We start from the raw sequence: 26,936 nt of genomic DNA, 5'->3' as shown, positions 1-26,936 counted from the left end.
ACAGCTAGCCGAGTTTGTCTGCCAGCAGTATTTCTCTTCTGTCCTCCATTTGCTACTCTGCTCATTTAGATTATCAGATCTTACGAGCAGGGACTGTGCACAGCAGCAGCGGGCTTTTCTGTACAGTTGCAGCCTCCCAGTGCCACTGCCAGGCATATGAGTAATTGGTTGAGCAGCTCTGCAGAGCAGTCTCCTTGCACCGTCCAAGCTGAAATGCAGCAGTAAAAAATCCATTCTTGGTGGTGAATCATAAAATCATAAGCACAAAAGGAACCAAAAGTCATGAAGAAAAATATTTAAGAAAAAAATCTTCATGATCATATCTGGTATGCTTTTGAAGAGACAGTCTGTGATCTTGCAGTGTGCTTCTGGGATCTTCTCTCTTCATTGTTGCTTATAAGATAGCTTTAAATTAATGATAAGGAAGCCATTCAGGGCATGGGCTGTGCTGAGGTTCACAGCTTTAATTCTGAATGAGAGAATAAAGTAAACTGATATTGAAAGGAAGGAAGGAGAAACAAACACAGTCAGTAAGCCTATAAAAGTCTTAGCCAATTGCAATGGCGAACATCCTGCTGGCGTGGGTGACCTTGAATGAACTAAGTGGGATAAAATCACCAGCCTGGACTGACGGCTGAAGAATCAGGCTGAATTCCAGCAAACTGAAAGAGCAGATTCCTGTCAAGAATCTCCTGAGCTGTGGCAATGGCTTCTTGGTGTCGGAAATGTGGACAACAGGTGCCCAGGAATCTACCTTTCACTGCTGTCCGGATAACAGAAGGAGAAATGAAATCTTATCATGACTTTATAGGAGGATGCATTAGATTGGAGCGTATGGCGAAGAAAGGTATGTGCAGCATCTTTAAAAGAAATAGCACCTTCTCTTAGTGGTAGCTGCATTGCATTCCTAGGAGATATGCAAAAAGAGATTATTTTTCTAATGTTTTCTCTGAGGAGTCAGTGGTAAATAAACGCAAGTAGTTGGATTTGAGTATTTACTGAGGTATAAGTGCATCATTTGACTTGGCTGCATAGTTCTGGGATACTTGCAGTGATTTGACCTAGAGGAGGTTAAAATAAGTGCTAGACTTATTCTGAATAAATGTTTATTTCATTTGAGTGTTAGACACTGAGGTTTCTGTGTATGCCCAGAGCAGGTATTTGTTGTGCATGTAAAATAGCTTTTGGTATGAATGTTTGTGTTAGGTTTAATGACCCCATTGACCCTCTCACCCTTTGCTCCTATTACTATGTAGAACGTGAGTATCTTTCTCATTGTAAAGATTCTGGTTTCACTGTACTCCTAACAGAAACTTGGACTATCAAGCTTTTTGTGCCACATGTGAGTCAATTTTGGTATAGGGCAGTATTCCACTCTGAGTAGGTTGCTACTGGTGTCCTGGCAATTTGTGCTAACTGCATGTTAACTCTGAAGTGGAGTGATGGTAGCTGAGATCTAGGCTGTTGGCTGTTTAGTCACTTATCAAGCTTGCTGAATCATAGAACATTTTTTCTCTACGAGTCATGTGAGAGAAAGAAACTCTTTGGTGTCATTTGCTCTGTTAACTTGAATGAATACTTAGCAAACCTCAAATCCAGAAATTTATTGCAAGTTCACTAGTACATGACAAAAAGATCCCCCAAAGTATGCAACATGATTCTGCATTCAACTTAAGTGTTTAGTATGTTTTAATTATCTCTTCAGCAAAGAGTTGTATTCAGTCTGGTATATCGAGAATATTCCGCAGAAAAAGATGTGGCCCAGAAGCAGGTTATCTGCTGGCAAATTGGGGTTTGCAGATGCTTTCTTTAATAGGGCTCTAACACACAATGCCAGGGCTTGAAAACTGCAAAGCTAGTCTGTTGTACCTCTGCTTCTACTGGCTATCTATCCACACTGATTTTTGGGCTCAGTGCCTACTTACGCATTGTTGTATTTGGCTGACCTTTCAGTAACACTGATGTTTCCAGTTGCACTCTTTGTAATGAGGCATTCTGAGTTCAGCACAACATGGCAGAAATGTCTGGTATCTGAGTAAGCAACAGAACAGAATTAATTGGAAATTCCTTCTTGAATCTTTGATCAGGTGCTTCCAGGTTGCTTACAGCTTTGGGGGCCCATGGGCCTCCTGGAGGCAGATCTCAGGCATCTGCTATTCCTTTTCTTCCTGTAGGTAAAGAGGGGAAGATGCTGGTTAGAGCTTTGCCATGGTTACTGTTCCCAGGGAAACACCTTCCCTGCTTCTCACATAGAGAGATGACCTGGCAGAGTGGATGGGTGGAAATCCCTTGGAAAATCATTTTCTGTTAGAGAGCAGATATGTCAAGTCAGTCTGAGCCTGTTGCCATTTTGTGAAGCAGAAAGCATCTTCACTGCTTTTATTATGAATTTTGCCAGTGAGGCATCAGGAGGGAGAGTAGTTATGTAATTTCTAGGGGCACAGTTGCATTCAATAGAGCTGTGTGAGCTATGAGAATACACTAGTGACAAACTCTGCATGTGGTGACAATGTTAGAAGGTGGCTGAAGAGCTGGCAAGAGGGCACAGGAATTTATAACACCAACACTGCCTGGGTTCTTTGCTCCTGCTCTGAACTGCCTCTGACCTTGCACTCATCTCTAGTTTTGGCATTAGTTTCTTTATCTGCAAAGCAGAAGCAGTGGGAATTACCCACCTTCATAAATAGTGGATCCTGATGATGTAGCTACCCTTGAAGGTTAGACCAGTTTCCTGTTGCAGTAGGTGTGACATAAATGCAGGAGAAGAAAGGTGATCTGTCCCAGAGAACTTTGGCTCTGCCTGCCTCATCTTGCTAGTCCTTTGATACTAGCAAAGACTCATTGACAAACTCTAGCTGTGGATGTGTGTCTTTTTCTCAGGCTAGCTCTGTCTGAGCATAGTGGCAATGCAGAATTATGGATCTCTGTGGTGTATTCTGACTTCATTCTCACTTAGGGTCAGTGCAAAGATCCAGCTGGAGTGTTGTTGAGGACTAGTTGGCATGAAGTGTTTTTCACATGCAGACCACACCTTTGGAGCCCTGTGAATAATATGTGGCAATTTTTTCTCCTGTACTAAGTATCAGAATGAGATGGAAGGCAGACAGGTAACTACAGCAGAAATGAAGGTCATGTGGTTGCAGTCAGGCCTGAAGTGGCCTGCTGTAACCTGCCTTTCATCCGCAGTACCCCATAGCAAGCAACACTGTGCCAAGCCAATCCAGTTCCTGGATCATGCAAGTTCAAGGCTTCTTTTGATTCAGTGTGATTTGTTTTGATGAGTGGTTTCAAGCTTGGTTGTAGTTTTCTGTTCATGTAAAAAGATGAAAATAGTGTGTATTTACAAAAAGAATGTACCACTGTAAGGGGTTAGTTGAAGGGCAGCTTTCCTATGGCCCTGTGATGACTGCTCAGAGCTCCACAGCCCCAGCTCCCAGCAACAGGTAGAGGAAGGACCTTGCTTTATGAACTCATCTACTGGTGCTGAATTCCCCTCTGGAGTCTGATATACAAATGGTGCAACTTTGAGTACCAGTATGTGACCTTGGGATTCTCTGAGAGCAGCTGCTCCAAGTTGCTATGACTGACAACCAAAAGGAAAGAGCTCGCAGAAGCCAGGTAAGAAATGTGGCAGGGAATCCTGTCCAGAGTTGGTCCTCCTTGTAGTGTTCTCAGTTCCTCACAAAAGAAATACTGAGGCTGAAAGCAAAGCATTAGCCTCATGTCATGAAATATTCTTGGACAGTGGCTCATATGCCTTTATAGCACTGATAAGACTATTCATATCACCCAACTGCTAGTTCACAACTTTTATGCTTGGGAATACCTCCTGTGAAAATGGACCTCTCTGGCCACAGATGCTCTCTATTAGCTTCCCTTGTGATGCTTGAGTCCTCCAATACAACCACACATCTACTAGAGCTTTACATGGATGGATAATCATTGGCTGATTAGACTATGCTTCTGCATGCTGTTGAGCTTGAGGCTGCATGCAGAACATATATTCTTATGTAAATAAATGTGTGTTTTTTCATCTGTTCTCAGGGTTGGTGGCTGCATAAACAAGGGTCATGAGTCTGCAGACACTGAGGATTGCACAGTTCAGGGGAAGTTTAGGTTAGATATAGGGAAGAAGGTCTTTACTGTGAGAATGATGAGGTACTGGAATGGGTTGCCCAAGGAAGTTGTGAATGCTCCATCCCTGGCAGTGTTCACGACCAGGTTGGATGAAGCCTTGGGTGACATGGTTTAGTGTGAGATGTCCCTGCCCATGGCAGGGGGGTTGGAACTAGATGATCATAAGGTCCTTTCCAACCCTAACTATTCTATGGTTCTACAAATACTGAGGCTATTCAGGATTTCGCAGTTGCTGCAAGCGCAGGAAAGATCCTCCTTGCCAGTAGGATGGGGACCTGTCTCTTGTGCTAACAGAGTGTTTCTGATTTAGTCCTCCTGTAGGAGAGAGGAATGCCATAGTTCTGTCTGTCCAGTAGTCATGGGCACTTGTTCTCAGTTCTACTGCTGTGTCTCTCTTACTGCTGGAAATGAAAAGTAGTTCTTCAGATCTATCTGTTCAGGGAGGAAAAGGGTCTGGTTTATTTCTGTCAGGATGACCTTGTACTAGGGTTTAATATTGAGGGAAAGGAGTGTGTTGTTTATGTGAAACTAGTGGAGGTACCTGGCCCTGGATCGGAGGACTTTTGGATATAAACTGGGAAAACTGACTTTTTTTAGCTTTTCTACCTTCAATAGTGAAATAAATGAGAAGTTCTTTTCCTTTCCCACATGGCTGACCTTTCCACAAAGGTGCTGGTTACTGGAGAAAGTGACTGTTTTGTGTGAAGACTGAAATCTGCAGTGGAAGTAAGTGGAAGATATTTCTAAACTCCCTCCAATGTGGTCACAGTGCTTCCCTGTGTGTTGCTCAGAATTTTGCTTGTTTTATTTTCATATTGTATCATCTTTAATATAAAGTGCTACCAAGGGAACCTGGGATAAATGTTTTTCAGCTGGCTCTCACTGCAAAGAAAATAGCTAAAATAAAATATTATTCTGTTTTCCACAGAAGTTTTTCTGAGAAAAGGTCATCTTAAATGTTTTGTCTCTCTTCACCTGTTCCCATTGATATGCAGCCTGCTCTGCTGCTATTGAGCAATACTGAGCTCTGTTCACCTAATCAGAGAATTCCAGAGAATGGTGATGAAAATAGGGAAGGTGTAGCTTGATTTCCATTTAAAAGAAGTTTTGAGAGATAAATGGAATGTAGTATTGAGAAGATCAAGAGAACAAATTCTTGAAGGGCAAGTTATAGCAGAGGCCTTCTGGGTATTTATGTTTTTCCCTTCCTCCCATGATACCAGAGCAAGAAACAACTTGAAATGGAAAAGCATTAAGCACAGACAGATTGCTGTAATTGGTAATGTTTTGTTAACTTGTGGGACTTATTACCACAAGATAATAGCTCGGTTTCCTTTTTTCTGTATTGCCAAAATTGTAGTGTAAACTGTCAAGGGAGATTTCAGGGGGAAATCATGCTGAATACACTGGAAGGTTGGAGAACATTTGTGCAGAGCTCTCCCCCTGGTTGTGCCCACAAAGCTTGGTCTCCATTTTCAGTTCTGCTGCTTCAAGTCCTGCTTAAGTATCCAATTCTGAAGTGCTAATATGTTAATCTTGTGTACAAATTATGCTGCTTCTTTATTATCTGTATCTTGCTGTGGATTAGCCTGCCTAGTGAGATTTCTAAGTCATAGGCTCACCTCCTTCACCACCTGGATGTTATCTAGTAGAATTATTTGTGCTCAAGTATAAAAGAATGATAAATAAAGTTTGGTTGTAGCAGCCCTGCTTTTTATGTGTTAATATTTGGACTATACCAGGTGTCTTGTTGCACAGATTTCTGATCCTATTAGTTCATTCCATTTCTCAAGGGGGGAAAACTCCTCCAGGCTTTTACAACACACAAGAATTATTGAGCAAGCATTTACCTTTTTTTTTCCCACCTTTTTCTAAGCCAGGGTGTCTCAGTAAAGTCGTTCTGCACAACAACAGTACTTTATTCGTATCCAGAAACCGTGACTGTGAGTCATTAAATTGGGGATTGCTGAGTTCAGGCTATTTGTTTAAACCCTTGAGTCACCACCTCGGTGCAGTATGTTGCTGTAGGGGCCTCTAAGGAGCAAGAATCTACATGACTGAAGATCTGATTATGAAATTGGGATGCTCTTAATTAGTAAGGTCATCCTCTGCTAGCACTGGGAAAAGCTGAGGTAAGGTGGGAAGAGGTAAAAGAATGGGGTACTCTGTTTCATTTCCCTTTGATCCAAGACTCAAGAAGGGAGATCTGCCAGAGAAAAAAGTCAAACCCACAATAAGAATCAGTTGACTGGAAATTAAAGTGAGAGCTTTGAAACACAAACCAATTTATTTGTGTTAGGCCAGCTTTAGGGGGAGAGGTGGATTTGTAGTTGCCTACAGTCTTTGACATAAGATTAAAGAGCTTTCTAAAATGCTGGTTTAATCCAATTTCTGTGAACTTCTTGTGTGTTCACTAAGTCAAACACAATGAACCTAGTGGTCCCCCCAGTCCTGCAGTGAAAGAATCTGGGAGGATGTTCTCTGAGATAGAGGCATTTAGGTACCAGCCATTCCTTGTCATGCTTTTGGAGACCCATATCCACAGGTGTGAATACATGAACATGTGGGGTCTGATGCTTGGATGGTGACAGTTATTTCAATGAAATTGGGGTGTATTATAGAAAGGAGGGATCAGGTCTTTGAATTTTTTTATTTTTTTTTAAGTAAACTTCCATATGCACTGCAGATGTTTGCCAATACCCAGTAACAAAACCTGAAACATCTGTGTTACTATATTCCATGTGCTGTATGCTGGTGGGACAATATTTGGATAGTGCCTCTGTTGTTCTACTGAGACACAACTTAAGGCTTTTCAGCTTGGCAAAGACATTTTACAGATGCATGCTGAAATTACCTTTACTAATTATGCAAATGAAAAAATGTCAGACACTTGTGAATCTAGCTTATGAAATTAAAAGTGCTGCCTGATGAGCTTTCCTTTGAGCTTGTAGTGGACTAAGAGGAATTTCTTGGTACCTCTTCTACAATGAGTTCATTCCTGTCGTGGTTTAAACCAAGTCCCCCAACTCCCGGAGAGTTAGGAAGGAAAATCCAAAGAATGTAGCCCCCACGGATTGAGATAAGAACGGTTTAATAGCTAAGGCATAACACAGAATTACCACTGCCATTACCACTACAAATAATAATGATACAGCAAACAACAAGTGAAGAGAATACAACACCCCACCAGCCACCAACCCATAACTCACTCCACCCTGCCTGGCCGAGCACCACGTGCTCCCTCCTCCATTTTCCTCCCTTTCCCGGTATGCATCCTGGGCATCACGTGCTATGGTATGGAATACCTCATTGGCTAGCCTGGGTCAGGTGTCCTGTCTCTCCTTCCTTCCGGCCTCCCCTCCTCCACCTGGCTGGAAAAAACCTTGAACAAAACCAACCTCAAAACATGCTCAAACCATGACAATTCCTTATCTCAGGAATCCACCATAAGGTTGGTTATTTCTGTTCACATGCAGAGTAGCATTTAGTTTTATAACTCCACAGCTGGATCTGCTACTTCTGCAGCATCTCTACACATGGGGTTAGAATGATTTTTAGAGTCTAATCATCTGTCACATTTTTAGCCATTTACATTGATGTGAACACTTGTCCATAACACTTTGGAGCTTCTTTGACCTCTGCTCTTAGAGAGGATGAGTCTCTGCAGGAAGGTTAGGAACGCTGCCTGGGAGAGGGCAGGGCACTGCGCCAGGGTCTGGCTGTGGAACTCACCTCTGCACTGACTCTGCTCCCTGTTGCAGGGCTCCCACTGAAGATGAGCTGGGTCTCTGTGAGTAGCTGGGCTATTGTCTATTCTCTGTGCACAAGCAGAGCTGGGGGTGAATCTCCTACTCGCAGCCTCCCCTCCTAAGAGCAAAATGTATCTGGAATGAGCAACAGATATTGGCTGTGTATTAGTTACATGTGGACATTTATATCAGTATGGGCAGCAGAGAGTAACATTACACACTCACTGCAGCTGGTAAATTAATTTTTTTAGCATGCAGTTTGGAGATGATGAGGAAATAGAGGGCAATGTAAAAACATACTGCATACCTTGCTTGCTCTCCTAATCTGCCTTTATCCACCTAATAGTGTCTGTCTGTAGCAGGTGAGGGAAACTGAGGTTGGCTGGTGACCTGGATTCCTCTCCTGATGCCTTAATTTCTCTATCTATAAAACAAATGATGCTTGTCTTTTTTGAGCCTGACTGCTGCAGGACACAAAACCCGAAACTGTTACTACTACATCATGCATCCTAGGGGAGAACTACTCTTCTACACCCTAGGTAAAGAGTGACTTCTATCTGAAGTTACTGAGCTGCTGGGGTTTGTGGTAGTAGAGGTACAGTTTTATCAAGCAGCTTAATGCTAAAATGGTGACTTGGTATTACTTCAGACAGCTGTAGGTGCCATGTCACCATTGCCACACCAGCAAGAAAGCATATGTGAACTCTCTTCATGTGCTGTGCAAACCTGTGTCCTGAAGTGTTTATTGAACTAGAGATGCAGAACAGATTACTCCACTGCTCAAAAGCTATCATCATGTTTCTAGCCAAATTCATAGGTCTCACGCAGTCTTCTCCTTTATCTTTAAATAGCACTACTATGCTTTGGTGTGTGGGTGTGCCTTCGGGATAGTACACTGAGACAGCCATTCATAGCAGCACTATTGGTTTCCCTTGGCCTTGAATACTCTGCTATTTATTTTAATTAGAGCCCTTTCCATGCCTTAGTCTGAGCAATTGAATTTGTTTTGCCTCTTGTTGGGATGTACCTTTGTTTGTGCTAAGCTGTGAATTCCTTCAAAGTGTCTAAGGATCTGAATGGAGAGCTGCCTGTGAGGGAAGAAGCCAGCTGTACCTTAGGGATAGTTAAAGCCTGGTCTGGGGTATCGGAGGTCTCTGCTGTGGTTTCTGTTGGAGCAGTTACTAAGCAATTTGTCCAGTCTCCTCCAGGAAAGCGTCAGCTCTTTGGTGCACTGTTGGTTAGATCCAGGACTGCTTCCCCAGGAGGCTGCTTCTCCATTCGTCCCCTCTGCCTCATATGAACTCATTACCACAGACGGACTGCAGAGAAGCCAGCCAGCGACACAAGGGAGGGCACATGCTTGTGAGTGTGTGTGGGTCTACAGGGGAGGCATAATTTTTTGCAGTCTGTTTCTGTTGCTTTTCCTGATGGGCATCTGAACCGAGATGCTGGTGACAGCTTGGAGAAGACTGCTGGAAGGGTGGCTGGGTCTCCTTGGGCAGAGAGGTTGGCTGTGAATCCTGTAACTGAGGTATATGTTCGGAGTACTGCTGGCAACAGCGATGGCTGCTATGTCTCACTGTTTGTCTCCAATGGTAGTAACCAGGGAAATATTTTTGAGCTAACTGGCCTCTATTCAGGACTAAGTAAACAGTACTGCAGCTCCTGAGCCAAATGGTCCCTCAAAAATTGTAGGAATAGGCTCTGAAACAATTTTGCTGGATACAATAATTCAGAGCAGACAGTGGGTAAAATTTTTCTAAGATGCTGTTTCAGCTGTGGAACTCTCTGCTGGCAAGTTCTGGGGAGGAAGGAATGAAGTCTGCCACATAGGCTGCCCTCCCTTGATGAGCTTGGTATCCAAGTATTGTTGCAAATGTATCTTAGCTTTGCAGTTTGTGACATGTGCTTTTTGTTAGTCTTGGATTTTAACATGACAGTGTGGAAATGTGAAACCTTCTTTTGTTGTCTTCCATTCTATGAGCATGAATTTGTGTTCTAGCATACAGCATTGTTGTGAAGCATGGTTTTTGGAAGGAAGACGAATTAACTTTTCTCTGGCAAAAATTAGAAACCATCAAGTTTTCACTACTGAGGGACTAGAAAGGAGCTGTGCCATGCTGCTGTAAATCTGGACTAATTTCTTGAAGCTGATGCTTAGACACTGGCCTTTAATGCCTTTTATTGGAGAAGTGTTTGTGTTTCATTTGGAAGCAGGCTGTAAGATCCCCTTATAATATCCCAGTGTGTGTTATGTGAAATCAAGCAATGTCCGCCAAAACCCCCTGACAATTGCTGGGCAAATGATTTGGAATGGTGTGTTTCTTTAGCTCTTTGCTGATTCTGGATAGTTCATAATATCCTCACTTTCTTACTTGGACAGCATTCAAATATCTCCTTTGGAGGTTGCCACTAACGACTACTTTGAGCCTCTCTTGAATCTTTCATTTAGTAAACTTGAAGCATAGTTTGCATCTTTAGGGTGGTAAGATTTTCCAGTTACCACAGTGACCCAGTATGCCTACTCAAGAAACCGAACATGAGAGGATTTCCTGCTGGGAGGACGTTATTTCAGTTCTTTGATACAAACAGCTTTCTCTTCACCCTATTCCAAGTTAGCCATAGTAGACTCTTAGTGTGTACTATGCCTGCCTGTAAGAATAGCTTGTTTTAACAAAGCCCGTAACCACTCCTGGAGCATGGAAAACCACAACCACTAAACATATCTTTTCAGTCTGTGACCTCTGCACTCCTGTAATTTTATGTTAAAAGTGAACACTAAATTTAGCCAATGAGATGAACTGAAAAATGCAGTGATCCTAAGAAGTACCTAGAATTGGAAGAAATGTTTAATGTGCCTGCAAAGCAATGCTCAGGTAAAGCTGTAGGTCCTTCATTAGGTTGCGTAGAATGCTTTCGAAATATTGATTACAACTTGCATAATGAAAGGAGAAAACTTCAGAGCAGATATACCGTGCAATAGAAGGTCACATCAGGCACTAGTTCAGCTTCTGCCCAAATAGATACACAGGGTTTTGAGCTCTTCAGAGAAAGGTGTGCGTTTCTAACCTTTCTCTCTTTCATGGACATTGTTTTGGAAAGCTTGCAAGGCAATTCCATCCACACCATGGCCTAGATCTATCCCTTCTCAAGGGATGACGGCATATCAGGCATGGATCACTCAAGACAGTTGGAGTGTTGCTCCTGGCCTTGCTTGTCCAGATTTCTACTACGTTAGTGTACGCAAAGTTTGGTTTGGTGTAACAGTTAAAAACAAGCAAACAACCCACCAAAAAAAACCTTAAACCACTCAACTAAAGAAGCAAACAAATATTTTAGGGATTCCTCCAAACATGAACAGAGTTACTTAAATATTTTAGAAGAATCTTCTGTCCTTGGAAGTTCATTAGCAAACTTTCCTATGAAGCTTGGCTTTAATGAGAATAGAAATTGCATTTCAACAAATACACTTTATAGGTTCTATAGTTGTTTTTGGTTAGCAAATTATCTGAGAGAAAAGTTGACACCAGTCACCTATCTATGCTGCGTTTTAGCTTTTCTCTAAGCTGATCTAAGTGTGATTCTCTGCTGGAAGAGATAGTCCTGGCCTTGCCATTTCCCACCCATGCTTTACTAGTACTTGTACCGTTCAAGATCCTTTACGGAGAGCTAACCCAAATAAGAAGCCATCAACTAAGAAAAAATTGCTTCACTTTACTCCAATAACCTTTTTCCTGGCTTATTTTTCAGCTGACTCAGCATGGGTTAGCAAAAAAAAAAAAAGGTGTGAATGTGCAGGAAAATAAGTGAAAGGATGGGATTTTCTTTCTGTTTATAGCCAGAGTTTTAGTTCTTCTTTAAAGCAAACAGTCTGTAGCACAGCCAGCTTGTATCAGGAACTGATCTTGCTATTTCTGTCTGGGCTGAAAGAATAAACCTTTTCGAAAAGTGAACAAAAGCCACAAATGGTGAGAGAAATAACTAGAATTACAAAAAAATCCCCCACAACCCAAATTCAAACCAAGAGCTCTTTTCTCTGATGTAATAACACTGAAGTTGGTTTTGGCCTTCAGGAAGGGAAATGTTTTGCTTAAGGGTTTGCATTGGAAATTCTGGTGGACAGAATATTTTTGAAACCTGTAGACTTCTTAAACCTTGTTAGTGAAGATAGGCAATTTTGTCTCCTTAGTGCGTTTCATTCTTGAAATCTAACTAAGCTCTGCTAGACTCCTAGCTAAAGGTTGTTGTTCATGGCAAGCAGACACAGGACTTGAGAACATTTGAACTGTAGGTACTTTGCAACTTTTGAACTCTGAATTTGTGTTGCCTTTTGGTACTTTTCAAGAAGAATTAGCACATAATATTAGGTGTCCTAAATCTCTGGCCTTATGCTGGAAATTTGTAACCCATTATTCCAAGAAGAGTGACTTTAGGTGATGGATTGAAGCACCTCCCTCTCCTAGTCAACAGAAGGCCAGGCAGTTGTAGCATTCACTCAATAAAAAACAAAGAAATACTGTTATGGCTCATTGCTTTTGTTTGACTTTCATGAAGTAACAGGCACTGCTGTGTCAATCTACTCAGTGCAGTCCAGTCTTTCACTCCAGCAGGTCATCTTTCCAATACTGTTGGAAGCCATTAGTTGCCATTAGCATGTAAACTAGTTTCTGTCTGCTCAGAGAAGAGAAGGGAAAAGATTATGCTCCTTGTTGCTTTTAATCAGCTGTTGGTGGTGTAGCTCTGAAGGCAGCATTCTGTGGGCTGTGCTCCAGACCTGCTGCAGGAATACGTACAGCTGTGGCAAGAAATAAAATAGGCAAGTGCATATGTGGGGAAGCCCAAGCATATTTCATTTTTGAGTGAGGTATTATGAAGCGTAACTGAATGGCTTTCCCCTTAAAGATTAGATAGCACAGTTGCAGCTAGCCTCCCTAGAGGTTTGGGAGGGAGGAGAAGCTGGGTCAGACAGATGGCTATGGTAATTGCTTTTCTTTTTCTCCTCCTTCATAGGAAACCTTGGCAAGCAAAACCATAAGGCCTAATTTTTCTGCTCTCTCTAGGAATTGAATTTATAGCAATTTTAAGAGGAGAATCAAGAATAGATGAACTTACTTTATTTTAACTGTCCTGGCAAATTCAGCTAGCTCAACTAATGAAGAATTGCATGATATGTGTAAAGATTGAACTTTGGTGACCTATGTAGGGGACTGGTGGTGTTTCACTTAATACTGTTTGATCAGTGAAGCTTTTCTCTTTTTTTAAATTTGAGAAGCTTATGTGTAACTGCCTCTTCAGTTAAAAATAGATAAATAAATAAATAAGAATCTAAGACCACAAGAATAATGACAGAGAAGCTAGGAAATGCCTGAGTCAAGGTTGTCAAGATAACCATGTTTCAGCCATTTGCCTGGTGTGTGTTTTGATGTGATCTTTAGCTGCATGGCTATACAGATTTTCTATCAGAGAACAGGACTACTTTGAAGTGACCAGGAATTGTTCAAGCTCTTCTGCAGATATTAGCAAGGTGCAATAAAGCCAGGTGGTTGTTGCAAAGCTCCTGTGGCTTGTCAGGTTTCTAAAACTTTCTCGTTGACTTTTGGGTCCCCAGGTAATGAATTAAAACATGCCCATTATCAGTAAGTAAAAAGCAGGTTTTCTTTGCTGTGGTATCTATCCTGCAGGAAAATGGTACATTTCTTCCACCTAAGAGGCTGAACACCACTTCCTGCAGGCTTATGGCTTGCAGTACACAGATCAGGAAGGCTGCAGAGCCTCCTGGAATACTTAGTGGAAGATAAGAATGTATTAATGCTCACTAATGTTAGGTAAAATGCGTGGCTGTAAAACTAAACCAGAACTCTATTGTCTTGTTTGCTTTCAAAATTTTTTTCACATTTTTATTTTAGTCAATGATTAAACTTCCTTCAGCAGCCCCAGGTAATCATATGTTTCCAAGGACTAGGACTTCTTTTGCAAGCCCTGTAATGCTATTACAAAATTATCAGTATTGAAGAGTAACTACCTTTAAGCACTGTCCTAAAGGAAGATGGAAGAGGGCAAATGTGACCTTGTGTGCTGTTGGCTACAGCTGCTGACATTTCACAGCCACGTCAACTGATTTTCCATTTGGGCTTGGGAGGCACCTTATTTCCTCAGATTTTCTCAGTCTTGTGCTGGTTTCTTATGCTAAAAGTTATTTTCCCAGCATGTCAGTGTGTGAGCTATGCCCTTTCTTGAGCGTGTGATTCCTAGTCACCAAATATATTTTATACCACCTTTCTCATCATCTGAATGTCTCTTGATGAATGTGGGGTTTACAGCAAATGCCATGTGGCACAGCTTGCCCAGGCAGGGGGTTTAATGAGAACTAACTGGCACTGTGCAGTTCTTGTTTCTATTACTTCATCATATCCCTACACCACAAAATTCTTTTGGTAGAAAAAGCATATTTAGAAATAGGAAACCAATTTGTTTTTAGAGCAACTTAACAAAACATCTCTATGAAGGGGGGAGAGGGGATTTCTGTTTTCTCAAGACTGGTTGATATTAATGATGCCTTCATACTGGCAAAACATCACTGAAACCAAGCTCTTTAACTTCATTAGTTTGCTCTTCCAGTTATTGTTAGCCACCTGCAATGTCAAGAATCAGTGAAGCTGACAGTGGGGTGCATAAACGATATGGAAGTGAAGATCCCTCATCAAGACCATCCCTCATTCTAGTTTTAATTTTCCCTTTTTTAGTTCAAAGGAGGATTTGCAGAATCAGCCTTCTTGAGTTTGTTTGGGGTTTTTTTTTCCCCAAATTGTTTGGAATTATTGCCTTTTTTGCTCATCAGCCAAAACCTGCGTAACTTCTTCACATACTGTGCATCACCATCTGTCTAGGAGAGGGCAACAAGTTGTTTGGTTACTTTGTCTCAAGTCTTTAGTGAAGTATTTGAAAACGAACCAAAAAGTTTCCAAGTAACATAGTGTAATTTAAAACCTAGAATCCTAGATTTCTGGAAAGGATCAGAGTGGATGCCTGAAAGAAAGATAGAGATGGCATTTTGTAAAGCAGACTAGGATGCAGCAGAAAGAAGCTGATTTCTAACCTCTCTGACCTCTCTATTTCTGGACAGTTTGTTTAAAACCAGGTGTGCTAAAAGGTTTCAGTATTGACGTCAATGAAAATCTTGATGCTGAAGCAGAGCAACTGCCTGCCTTAACTCTGGTCTGTGGTGTATCTGGACCCAGATTTCTTCTTTCTACCTGTTGTCTGGGCAGTTAGAGATGAGCTGTAAAATCCATGACTGATTGTTCTGTAGCTGTACAGTGGCTAAAGGCCTAATTACAATAGGTACTATTATAACATAAACAGCCAGGCTGGCAGATATTTCGGAGTAAATGTTGCTGGTCTGGGGTGAAGAATGGGGGGAACATGTAGGTGCACCTGGTACAGAAAGAGGTCAGATTAGTTCAGTGTGAGATTATAGTTGCTGGTCACTAAATAGATCACACACAAAAACTGTAATTTTTTTTTATTCCCCCGTCCTCCCCCCCAGCTGTTTGCCATGTTATTTTTTAACTTCTCAGTGTTTACTTCAAAAGAACAGGCTTTGTTTTCATGAGAAGGAAGCCTTGTGGCTCCTTATTTCCTCCTTTTACTATGTATTTGCTTGTAGTAGAAAAAACATCAGCAAAAGAAACTGTTCTGGGTTGGTTGGTTATGCAAAGTCCTCAAGCAGAGACCAGGGAGTTCAGGGTGGAACATGGCACTGTATCTGAAATAGATCTTACCTTTTTAAAAAAAAAAGTAAAAGCTTTTCAAAAACTGAAAAGCTGCTTCATGTGGGAGGCCAAATGCCATGGCTTAATATGGAACATGAAGAAGAAAGAACAGGCTGAAAGCTTCAGCAAACCTGTGACAAGTTCTGCCAAGTCTACTAGAGCTGTTTTATGAAAAGCTCTCTCTGGAATCATAAGGCAATAAAGCATGCACACTGCAGATGAGACTCTGTATCATAAACTTCTCTGTGACAGTCTGAACCAATACCGAAGCCAAGCTCTTTTTCCTTTGAGTATCATCTTTGTTTTGCTGGAAAATTGTCATTAAGGTTTTATTAACTCATTAAATATTTCTGTTTTCACTTGCACAGATGAAATCATGCAGCAGGAGATACGGCCGCTGGTTGCAGTGGATATAATAGAGCAGCTGCACAGGCAATTTGCTATCTTGTCAGGTAAGAAGTTGCTGTCAATCACACACTGGGATTCTCTTGGAAATGTGTTGGAATCTGCCATGCTGACTGTCACCCTTCAACTTTGTACAGCAGTTGCAATAGTATTTTTATATTGCTAATGAAAAGTGCTTTTACAATCAGCCACAGTGTATGGAAGTAATAAATGACAGCTTGCTGTAATCGTTTTTCTTGAGGCAAGTGAATTTTCCATGCTCTCAACAGTGGGGTGCAGGGAAATGGATTTGGAGGGTAAGAAGTTAAACAAATAATTCTGTACATATATTTTGCACAATATCTGATCATCTGGTTTGTGGGAAAAGATTTTGGTCTGTCAGTTATTCATGACCTTCCCCTTCTTCCTCATTTGCCTTTGTTTTAGAAATGATTAATTTCTAAAATGCAAGGTTCTAATCTTTTAAAGATTTTATTATTACATATTCCTTTGTTTGCCTGAAGTTTGCAATCACACACAGTGATGCAGTTCCTGCCCTGAATAAATAACTGATATTGAAATATGCCAATTTGTTTAATATACTTATTTTGGGTACTGTAGATGAGAAATCCTTATCTGGACCCTCAGATGGCCTCTGGCAACAACTTTTGTGTCTGTTTCCATCTGTTCTGCAAAGAAATTAAGAACTTGCTTTCCTTCTTTGCCATGTACACACAGTGAAGCATCATGAATTTGCACAAAATACTGAGATGTTCGTAAGCTCCTTTTGGACAGCCTGTCCCTCTCTGCTTGGTGAAGAGGAGTACTGGGTACACAGTGCATTGAAAGTACACAGACCCAGTTCTGCAAATTATCAACTCATCAGAACCAGTCCTTGCTGCATCTTCACAATTTTACGTACATGTCGAGCTGCCAAATGAAATCCAAATCTTAAATTACTCAGAATTCTGTTTATGGAGCTCTGATTTTGGAGGTTTCTGTGTAGCATCTTGTGGCAGTTTCATAAGCTTAATAACTAACTGTTTTGCATTCAGCAGAGGTTATTGACTGAACAGAGGTGGAAGCAGCTGTCTTCTTGTCTACAGTAAAGCATCTCGGGGTCACATCTTCCTAGATTTCCTAATAAAGTCAAATCTCTGTGGTGAACAGTGTTAGCAACTGCATAAAATTGCTCAAACCTTTTGTATCCCACTCTTCTCAGTGTAGGGTAACTAAGAAATGTTAGTGTAACATAATTCCTAAGACAATTTTTGTTGCAGAATTCTCCTTCAGCTCTTCAGGCATTTGCCTGCATACCATGTGCTTACTATAGCTCTGCTATGCCAAACTGGAGAGGACGGTGAGTAACTTGGTATCATTGTTAAGTGCTCCATACCTGACTGCCAGAGATTTTAATGCACAGATACCACAACAAGGTCTCACAATCATTAGGTGATCAGAGAAAGCTGGGCACCCCTTTTCCTTAAGGTGCTTGTGGCTTAACAGCAAAAAATAGTGATTGATGGGTGGTGTTTGGCAGTCTCTTAATCCAGGGACTGTTGTCAAATTTGAAACTAATCCTCGCTGAAAGTACTGCTTTGGGAATGCTATTTACATCCCTTTTATTAGTGCTAAACTGATGTTAAAATATTCCAAATACAAGGAAGGGAACAGGGAATCTAATCACTGTTCAAGTCTATTTGGGTCATGAAGTTAACTTCAGTCAGATCACATCTGGGATGCTTGTCTGCTCTTCTTAAACAAGAAAACATTTATCAGCTGAACTCTCTAGAATACTTTGCTTACTTTTTCTGCACCAGGCATGCAGAGCTGCTGAAACCAAGGTTGTTCTTTTCAAGGCCTTTGACTTAACTGACACACGAATGCCTGACAACGCTTACATCAGTGTAAAGAACATCGTGCATGTTGAGAATTCAGTGCCTCACTTGTAATGCCTATCTGGTAAAATGTGAAGGACTGCTTTTCTCAAACCCCATTACCTTGCGACATTTGAAGCTGCTAATAAAAGCCAAGTATGGTATGAAATGAACAACTTGTGGGAGGGGGTTTACTAAGCAGGAAGAAAACTCTATTTCCAGTTCCAGCTAGAACACTAAACATGGCACAAAAATGTCATGGATAAACATGAAAAAGAATTTTCTTATTTCTTTATGGACTCATCATTTTAGTAGTGCCTGTATTCTCACCTGCTATTTTAGCAAATTCAACAAATTCAAATCTTCACATTTGATGTACTTTTATTCTTTGAAGTGATGAGACAGATGTTAAATAAGACTGTTTAAACCTGGGGAACTTAAAGTCTTTGGAAATTATTCTTTATAGAAGACAGGGATGAGAGGCTTCTTTGTTAGGGATTAGCAAATAACTGGTTCAACAGCATACAAATACTAATAACAAGTACTGGAAGTGAGTGAAAAGGTATCTTTCATGCCCCCATCTACATAAATAAAAAATCCCATTTGAAGAATTTTCAGGCTTATCTAAAATATCCACAGTACAGTCCAGAAATAATATCCTAATAAGAAATAGGGCAGTATAGTTCATAGTTTCTAAGCTGATTTTAGTCTGAAGTTTACAGATAGATTTGGAAACTTGAGTGCTTCCATTCTGAAATCCCCATGTTAGCCTATGAAGAATCATAGAATAGTTAGGGTTGGAAAGGACCTAAAGATCATCTGGGTCCAACCCCCCTGCCATGGGCAGGGACACTTCCTTGAGAACTCATCATGCTGCAGTGGGGGAAACATGTAGTGTCTTTCTCATAGCAGCCTTCCAGTATTTGAAGGGGGCCTACAGGGTTGCTGGTGAGGGACTATTCATTAGGAACTGTAGTGATAGGACAAGGGGTAACGGGTTGAAATTTAAACAGCAGAGGTTTAGATTGGATATAAGGAAGAATTTTTTTACTGTTAGGGTGGTGAGGTACTGGAATGGGTTGCCCAGGGAGGTAGTGAATGCTCCATCCCTGGCGGTGTTCAAGGCCAGGTTGGATGAAGCCTTGGGGGACATGGTTCAGTGTGAGGTGTCCCTACCCATGGCAGGAGGGTTGGAACTAGATGATCTTAAGGTGCTTTCCAGCCCTAACTGTTCTATGATTCTATGTCACACAAGGCTTTGTCCAACCTGGCCTTGAACACTGCCATGGATGGAGCATTCACAGCTTCCTTGGGCAACCCATTCCACTGCCTCACTACCCTTAAAATAAAGAATTTCTTCCTTATATCCAATCTAAACTTCCCCTGTTTAAGTTTGAACTCATTACCCCTTGTCCTAGCGCTACAGTTCCTAACAAAGAGTCCATCCGCAGCATCCTTATAGGCCCCCTTCAGATACTGGAAGGCTGTTATGAGGTGTCCACGCAGCCTTCTCTTTTCCAGGCTGAACAGCCTCAACCTTCTCACCCTGTCTTCATACAGGAGGTGCTCCAGTCCTCTGATCATCCTCGTGGCCCTCCTCTGGACTTGTTCCAACACTTCCATGTCCTTTTTATGTTGAGGACACCAGAACTGTACACAGTACTCCAAGTGAGGTCAATCATGAACACAGGTCCCTTTAGCCCAGTACCTTATTCTATTGCTGACCACTGGTGAGTCACATGTGTAAAACATAACAAGAATATTCCTTACTGTTCCTTCTTGCCTCCTGCAGACTGGGTTTAGGTAAATATCAGAAACTACTATATGTTTAAAAAATTAGTTTCTGTAAAAAAGTATAGCTTTCTTTTTCCTCTAGCAAAGGATTGTTTTCTTCATCCAATGAAAACAGATCTGTGCACTCTCCTGCCTCATTTTACTTATTAAAGTAATTCACACATAAATTACTTCATTTGATTTTGATTATTATACTTTTGTTTCCCAGGTGGCTCTGCAGTTTTTCCTTAAAGTCTACTGCTTTTCATTATGCACAGGAAACCACAAATATTTTGGTGCTTCAGTGCTTGCCTACAAGGAGACCAAAAATCTCCTGATACTTAGTTTATTTCCTCATTTTCCATGCTGGTATGTCCCAGCTCAGTACCCACTGTCTGAAAAAAAACCCCTCTGCTCTTTGGCTTTATTAATATGGTAAAAGACATTCCCAATTTACTTGTAGAGTGTACTGGGCATATAATATGTATTTTTCATAGCAACTTCATAAAAATAGTATATGCTGATTTATACTAGTTTGGGTTATTTCTTTCCTTCTGTAGACTGCAGCCTCCAGAGGGCAGCTAGCCCAGCTCTTCCTTGCATGCAGCTGGGAGGGTGTTAGCAGTGAGTTTGATTTGTGCTACTCCAAAGCCTCTAGCTTTTTTGAGCTCTCCTGTTCAATCCTGTGGACCCCAGATCCATTTGTCCAGTGATAATGGATAAATTGTTGACTGTTGCAGTGTGTTATAAATGACTGTTTATTAACAGCTGGTGGCTGTTAATAACAGACAGTGAAAATATAATATTCCCTTGAAGTAACCAGAAAAGAGTAGAATAATTGAAGTCAAAGGCTCTTTGTTTTCTGCCCTGGTTTCAGCTGGGATAGAGTTAATTTTCTTCCTAGTAGCTGGTACAATGAATGCTGTGTTTTGAGAATACTATGAGAATAATGTTGATAAGACACTGATGTTTTAGTTGTTGCTAAGTAGTGCTTACCCTGATCAAGGCCTTTTTGGTTTCCCATGGTCTGCCAAGTGAGAAGAGACACAAGAAGCCAGAAGGGAGCACAGTCAGGACAGCTGACCCAGACTAGCCAAAGGGATATTCCATACCATAGAACATCATGTCCAGTATAAAAACTGTGAGGAGGTGGCCAGGAGCCACCACCTGCTTCTTGGGGACAGGCTGGGTATCAGTCAGCGGGTGGTAAGCAATTGTATAGTGCATCACTTGTGTTTCTTGGGTTTTATTCCTCTCCCCACCTTATTATTATTATTATATTTTTCTTTATTTCCATTATTAAACTGTTCTTATCTCAGCCCATGGGTTTTACCTGTTTCTGATTCTCCTTCCCATCACACAGGGTAGGGGAAAATGAGCAAGCAGCTGCATAGTACTTGGTTGTTGACTGGGTTTAAACCATGACATTTTCTCTGAACATGACTCATTAGAAACGCGTTCCTCTACTACTGCTGTGTAAAAACTTCTTAGAAGAGGATCTGCCTGCCTTGCAGTCTCTGACCAGATGATAGGAATTATGTAACAAGCCTAATGAGCTTGGTGTTTGACTGTGTCGGGGTCTAGTTACAATGAATGTGTTAGATACTAGCAGCATCCTGTTTGTCCTGACCCTCCTGCTACCAGCCTAAGACTACTATCCACACCAAGAACAGGGAAATTCTCCAAAAGTTTCCCTGGTTGCTGCGGTCATAGAAAAGACTGCAGTGTAGTGTGACGATGTCCTTAATCACATAGTTTTTTGGTCATCTTTTTTTCCATGTGTTGATCTAACCCTGCTTAGCTTGTGAGATCTGATGGCAGCACAGGTTCTTGTGGTTAAATTCTAGTTTTGAAACCACTGCCTAAAAACTGAACTCATAGTTACAGGCGTACAGCTGTGACAACATAGGAGTGCACAGCTATGTTTGTTTCCTGTAGCTCTTTAGGGAACTAGATCACAAAGTTGGGAAGTACTGAAAGCCTGTCTATTCTACACATACCATTTTTTTATTGAAGAATGGTAAACCACTGGTAAAGTGTTGTTCTTGTCCTTCTGACAGACTAATAACCCGCTGTACCAGTCTGTTCTTGGAACTAGTACTACCCCTCCTTTTTATCTGCAGCTTCACAACCTGTTCTCATCTGTAATTAACTCTGTCAAAGAGCTCAATTTGCCATTTGCAGCAATAATGGATCCTGTTACTAAATCACGAATTTATTAGACAAACTGTCATGAAGTATATTAGCAGAGATTCATTTTCTTTATGTCCTGCTCCTGTTAAGTCAATGGACTTCAGTGGATGGGAGACTATATCTGAAAATGGTAACTGACTCTGAAGCCAGTTTATTTAATTTCCAAAGCCTGGAGGGTGTTTGACCATCTGCTTCCTGTTTAAACTGAGTCTTTTGGAAAACCTGGCCTGACCTCACCAAAAGGATAGTTTGGAGTTTGTACGGTTTGTAAAAATTTAAACCCAGGAAACATGATTTAACTTTAATAAGAAATTCAGCATTCACAATATGACTTAGGGAGGTCTCTGCATGTGGGCAGACCCAAGCAGTTAGCCTGCATGCATCAGCAAAATTCGAAAGAAAACTTTCCACTCCCCAATGCCAACTGATGAGTTGGTGTCTGTGGCAGGCTGGGGAAGAGAATACCATAAACTTGCAGACAAACTTTTGGAACTTCTGCCCATAGCCTGTTTGGGGGGGGAAGGGGGGTTGTTGTTTTTATTTTGGAGTGGGAAGGGTGGGGGATTTTGGGGGGTTTTGGGTGGAGGTTGTTTTGTGGGATTTTTTGTTTGTTTTGGGTGGGGTTTTTTGGTTTGTGTTGTTTTTGTTGGTTTTTTTTTGTTTGGTTTGGGATTTTTGTCTTTTGGTTTTGGTTGTTGGTTTTTTTTGCCTGTGGTTTTTTTGTTTGCTTGATTTTTTGTCAGTGATTTTTTTGTGTTGTTGGATTTTTTTTCCTTCCCTAGAGATTCAGCATATTTGGTAATCTGTAGTTAAATATTACCTTCCGAATCCTACCTTTGGTGTAACCCCTGATTGCCTAAATCATAAATATTATTGATCCCTGGACAGGAAGTATAGGTGAGCTAGAACTAGAGAGTGTGAGATTTCCTAGGATCATCACTGTGTTTGGGAACCTAGCCTGCAGTTGTGATTACTTGCTGCTTTTACATCAGTCTTACCAACCTGCAACTTCAGCTGTGAGAGCTCTCAGAACTCAGCACTCGCACCTCATTTGTCAGTCACACCCTTTACACTGCAAAGCAAAATTAAATTTTCTCTGCTGCCATATCCTGTTCTCCCCTGTGCATCTTCCTCCCCCAAATACTTCAGCTGTTTTGTTTCCACAGCTGAATTCTGGCCCCATCTTCACTGCAGCAACTAGCCAGGCTGCATTGGCAGCTGGAAAGTTTATCTAATAGGAGCAAGTATGAACACCGGGGTTTTGTCCTGGAACTGGGGGAACTGGTATACACAAGAGTGAGCAATGGTCCCACTACTGTGCCTTGTACTACCCCAACACTGCTTGTGTTCTACCTCTCCTACTTTTCTTTGCCTTCCATATGAAATCTGTAGTTTTTGTCCTGTTGCCCCGGTTCTTCCTGTCCCTTTGCCCTTGGGCCACAAGAGAAGGGGAAAAGCTGAGCAAACAGCTGGGGTGGAAAATAAGGAATGTGTCCAGGAGAAGGAGGAGAAAGGGATGCTGTCAGTCTGGGTAGCAAACCAGGCAGAAGGTCGAGTTGACTGTAATCTTTTCCTCCTAAATCTTGCCTTTCTCCAGACAGTCTAGCCTTCTGCTTCTCCAACTCCTGACGTTGTCTGCCTTGTTTGTGCTCCAAGTTGTTGAGTTTGACGCACCTCTGTGTGTGATCCTAAATGCAAATGTTTTAACTCCTTGCTAATAATTCACCTCTGATCATAAATCAGTATCTTTAATCAGAATGCCCTTCCCTGAGCAGCAGTAGAGCAAAGGGACTGTACCTTTGGCATAATGAGTTTGGGTTGGATGCAAAGCAAGTTGCTATCTGCAGAGTTAGAGAGCAGAAAGGAAATGGATCTATTGTGGGAAATTGATGGAGCTGAATCAGGGTGGCAGTGTTTGTGGGTGCTATCTGGGAGAGGAGCTCAGGTCCACATCAGGATATGTTAGATGAGATGTTGCTGAGTTTCCCCATGAGGCAAAACTGGGGCTAGCTGTAACGGAGCAGCCTGTGGTCTAACTAAGGAGCAGTGATGCAGAAGAGATTGCCAGCAGGATGGCCTGGCTCTGCAAAGACAAGGTCAGGAGTGAGCCTCATGTTAGGTCAGCCAGACGATAGCCATTAACCTTCTTTCCTGCCAGGTGAACCTCCAACAGTTGTGGCGGCTCCTTGCTAGGACCATTGCCACCAGCTGCTGCTCTTTGGCTGGTCTGGCACCATCGTTTGGAGCTGCCCGAAGGTGTTGGAGGTGGCTGGGTTGCTTGAAGAGTGCTGCAGGGTGGCATCTAATGGCGGCTGGAGGAGCTGCAAGTCAGCGAGACAGGCTTATGCTTTGCGTAAGGACGGCACGTAGGCATATGGCTGTGCTCCTGCTATCTGGTTTTCAGTGCGTCTTTGTTTCTGTTTCTGACTGCACCAAATTCGAGTTATTGCTCGCTTCTCCCGTGGGGCTCTTTAGCTGAGCTCGTGCCTCATGTTGCTTTGGCTTTTTGTCAAGCTTCTTTGCTCCTTGCCGTCTTTGGGGCCCCTTGCCTTGCTTCACAGACACCGCTGAAAAGAGCCGGCATGCCTCAGGTAGCCGTAATGTAACCCTCTCAGCTTTGTGCTGGGTTCATGTGGCTCGCTTCAGCACTTCTGTCTCACTCCTCCAGCCCTCTATCATTTAAAATGCTTGGGGTTTTTTTTGTTGTTTTTTTTTTTTTTGGTTGTTGTTGTTTTTTTTTTGGTGTGTGTGTGTGGTCCTTTGTGTGTTTTTTCTTTTTTTTGTTATTTTTTTTGTTATTTTTTTGGAGAGGGGTTGGGGGGGGGGGGGTTGTTTGGGTTTCTTTTTGCTTTTGAGGACTATTTTTCATTTGGACTTTCATGGAGCTGCTGGACCTTGTTCTGCCCCCTTCAGTCTTAATTATGGTGAATTGTAACATTTTCTGTTCAGCAATTCAGTTCTTTTCATAAATGATGCCCAGGAGTGTGGGGGTTATGCACAGTCCCAGCACGTTCGAGGATAATATACAGTCTTGGCACCAAATTCCGTGCACTTAGTCCTTATGGCTGTGGAGCTGACTGAAGACTGTCCCTGTTTGTTTTTATTTTGTGCTCTCTGCCCGTCCAAGACAATGAGTAGCAGCCAGTTAAAGGCTGCTTTCAAGGACTAGAAGAAATCTAGTGGCAATTCCCTGGTAAGTTTATGGCCCAGAAAAAAAGGGCTGCAGCTTGTCAATTCACATTCTGCAGAAATCTGCATACTGCAGCAAATCTCGGCTTAGTGTCAGGGGAAAAAAAAAAAAAGCATTAACATTTAGATGTATTGAACTGCTTTTTTATCCAGAGGAGAGAGTTTTCCAAACACCTTTGGCATATAAGGAGCTTCCTTTATATCCCTTAATATTCACTCTTGTTTCCTTGCTAGATATATGGATAAATGGTTCTGGATCATTTTCCCTTGTACCTCAACTACTTTTTAAGCTTCAAATATGGGCAGGAACAAGCCACTCCTAATGTATTTGTGTTATTACTTGTCACCCAACACTTCAGACATTCCTGCTCTCTCCTTATTATAGTACTTAACAATTTCTGATCACAAATCTCTCTCAAATTGCACTGTAATTTCATGATATGGCAGGAACTGAGTGTTTCCTTATTTATTTCCTTGTCTGAAATATAGCTACATTCAATAACTTCCTGAATGTTCTTCTGTTTTGGTTACAGCAGGAAGTGCTGACTTCACACTGGAGAATGAGATGGAGCCTAAGAGCTAAGAGTGTGCGGCCTAGTCAAAGGCAAGGAGCTAGCTCCTGGCTCTTAACTGAATGCTTCCCAAATGTCCTCTTAGATTTGTTGCCAGTGGTGAGGGGAAGAAGTGAGTGTTTAATCTGATTACATTAATTCCTTGGATGGCTTTTTGTAGGAGAAGATCCTGTGACAAAAATACACACCCACATACATATAGTGCACCATCAGCCTACCTTGTCTAGTTCAGGAAAAAAAGACCGGATGAAGAAGAGCACATATATGAATGTGAATGCAAGAGAAGGAGAAGATAAAAGGGACACAAAGAGGTTCAGGTCAGCAGGAACATTAGAAGTTCCATGTGAAACTTGTAGTTTAAACAAATCTTGAGTATAACTGCAGGTAAACTATCAGATGTTGAAAGAGAGGATCTAGGGGAATCTTTATTTTATCCTCCAGGGGCAAATACTGCTGCCTTAAACCAAAATTTTTCAGGTTATTCCATCTTTCCCATTTAGAGTATCTTCACCTATTTTAAATAGGTGAATGGGTAAGCCTGGTGCCCAGGAATCATGTGACTGCGTACAAGATACCATCTATGAAGTATCCTGGCGTGCATTGAACTCTGCAAGAGACAGAAGAGCAGGCAAGCTCCAGGTTTCATTTTCCTGGTATTACTGCTTGTCTCCAGCAGATGGCACTGAGAATCTTTAACAAACCACCCTAACTGGGTCCCTGCAGTTCATGGTCTCTAGAGTGCAGAAATCTGGGGGAAATCTGACTAAATTTTCATGACAGCATATTCTGTGTCACTGCTGACTGCAGATAGTGCAGCTAGAATGCCATGAAATCAAACTGCCACGCATCAGCACTTGCCCTTATCCCAAGGCCAACGTGGAGGTCAGTGTGGAGGCTGTGGCTCTGCTCAGCATTTGAAATCCAATTTATTGCAGTGTGAATTATAATATTCCTTCTTTGCATTTTGGCTGAAAGCTTTCTGAATCTCTGTAGGCCTGTTTTCTCACTAGCAGAATGAATTTAGTGGATGATCTAACACAGCCATTTTCAGATATAAGTAAATCAAGAATCAACCTTCAGAAAGGAAAAGAACTAATGATAGTGTTCTGATAAAGCCACCATATCACTAAACGTCAAGAAAAAAAAGGGTTTCCTTATTAAAAATTCCTGTTTTCTAGAGCTCTGACTTTTGTTTTATGTAAACATTGTATTCCTCACAGCATCCCAGTTCTCTGGCTGGACAGCACAGAAGGGACTTTAAATAATACAACTGAGGGTGAGAGGGCTGGG

The 26,936-nt window shown here is 41.7% G+C and overlaps 1 protein-coding gene across 1 annotated transcript in view; it reads left to right on the top strand.

Annotated features, from left to right (window-relative positions):
- Window positions 1–705: 705 nt before the first annotated feature.
- The window catches only part of MCF2L2 (MCF.2 cell line derived transforming sequence-like 2), a 159,748-nt gene continuing 133,517 nt past the window's right edge, over window positions 706–26,936 (top strand). The window contains exons 1-2 of the mRNA XM_034064321.1: window positions 706–847; window positions 16,027–16,110. Coding sequence (XP_033920212.1) covers window positions 706–847; window positions 16,027–16,110 — 226 coding nt within the window. The remainder of the gene's footprint in view (window positions 848–16,026; window positions 16,111–26,936) is intronic.

This window comes from Melopsittacus undulatus, chromosome 6 (assembly GCF_012275295.1).
Source record: "Melopsittacus undulatus isolate bMelUnd1 chromosome 6, bMelUnd1.mat.Z, whole genome shotgun sequence".
NCBI lineage: Eukaryota > Metazoa > Chordata > Aves > Psittaciformes > Psittaculidae > Melopsittacus > Melopsittacus undulatus.
The sequence above is the reverse complement of the archived record's forward strand: the minus strand, read 5'-3'. Positions and strand labels throughout refer to the sequence as shown.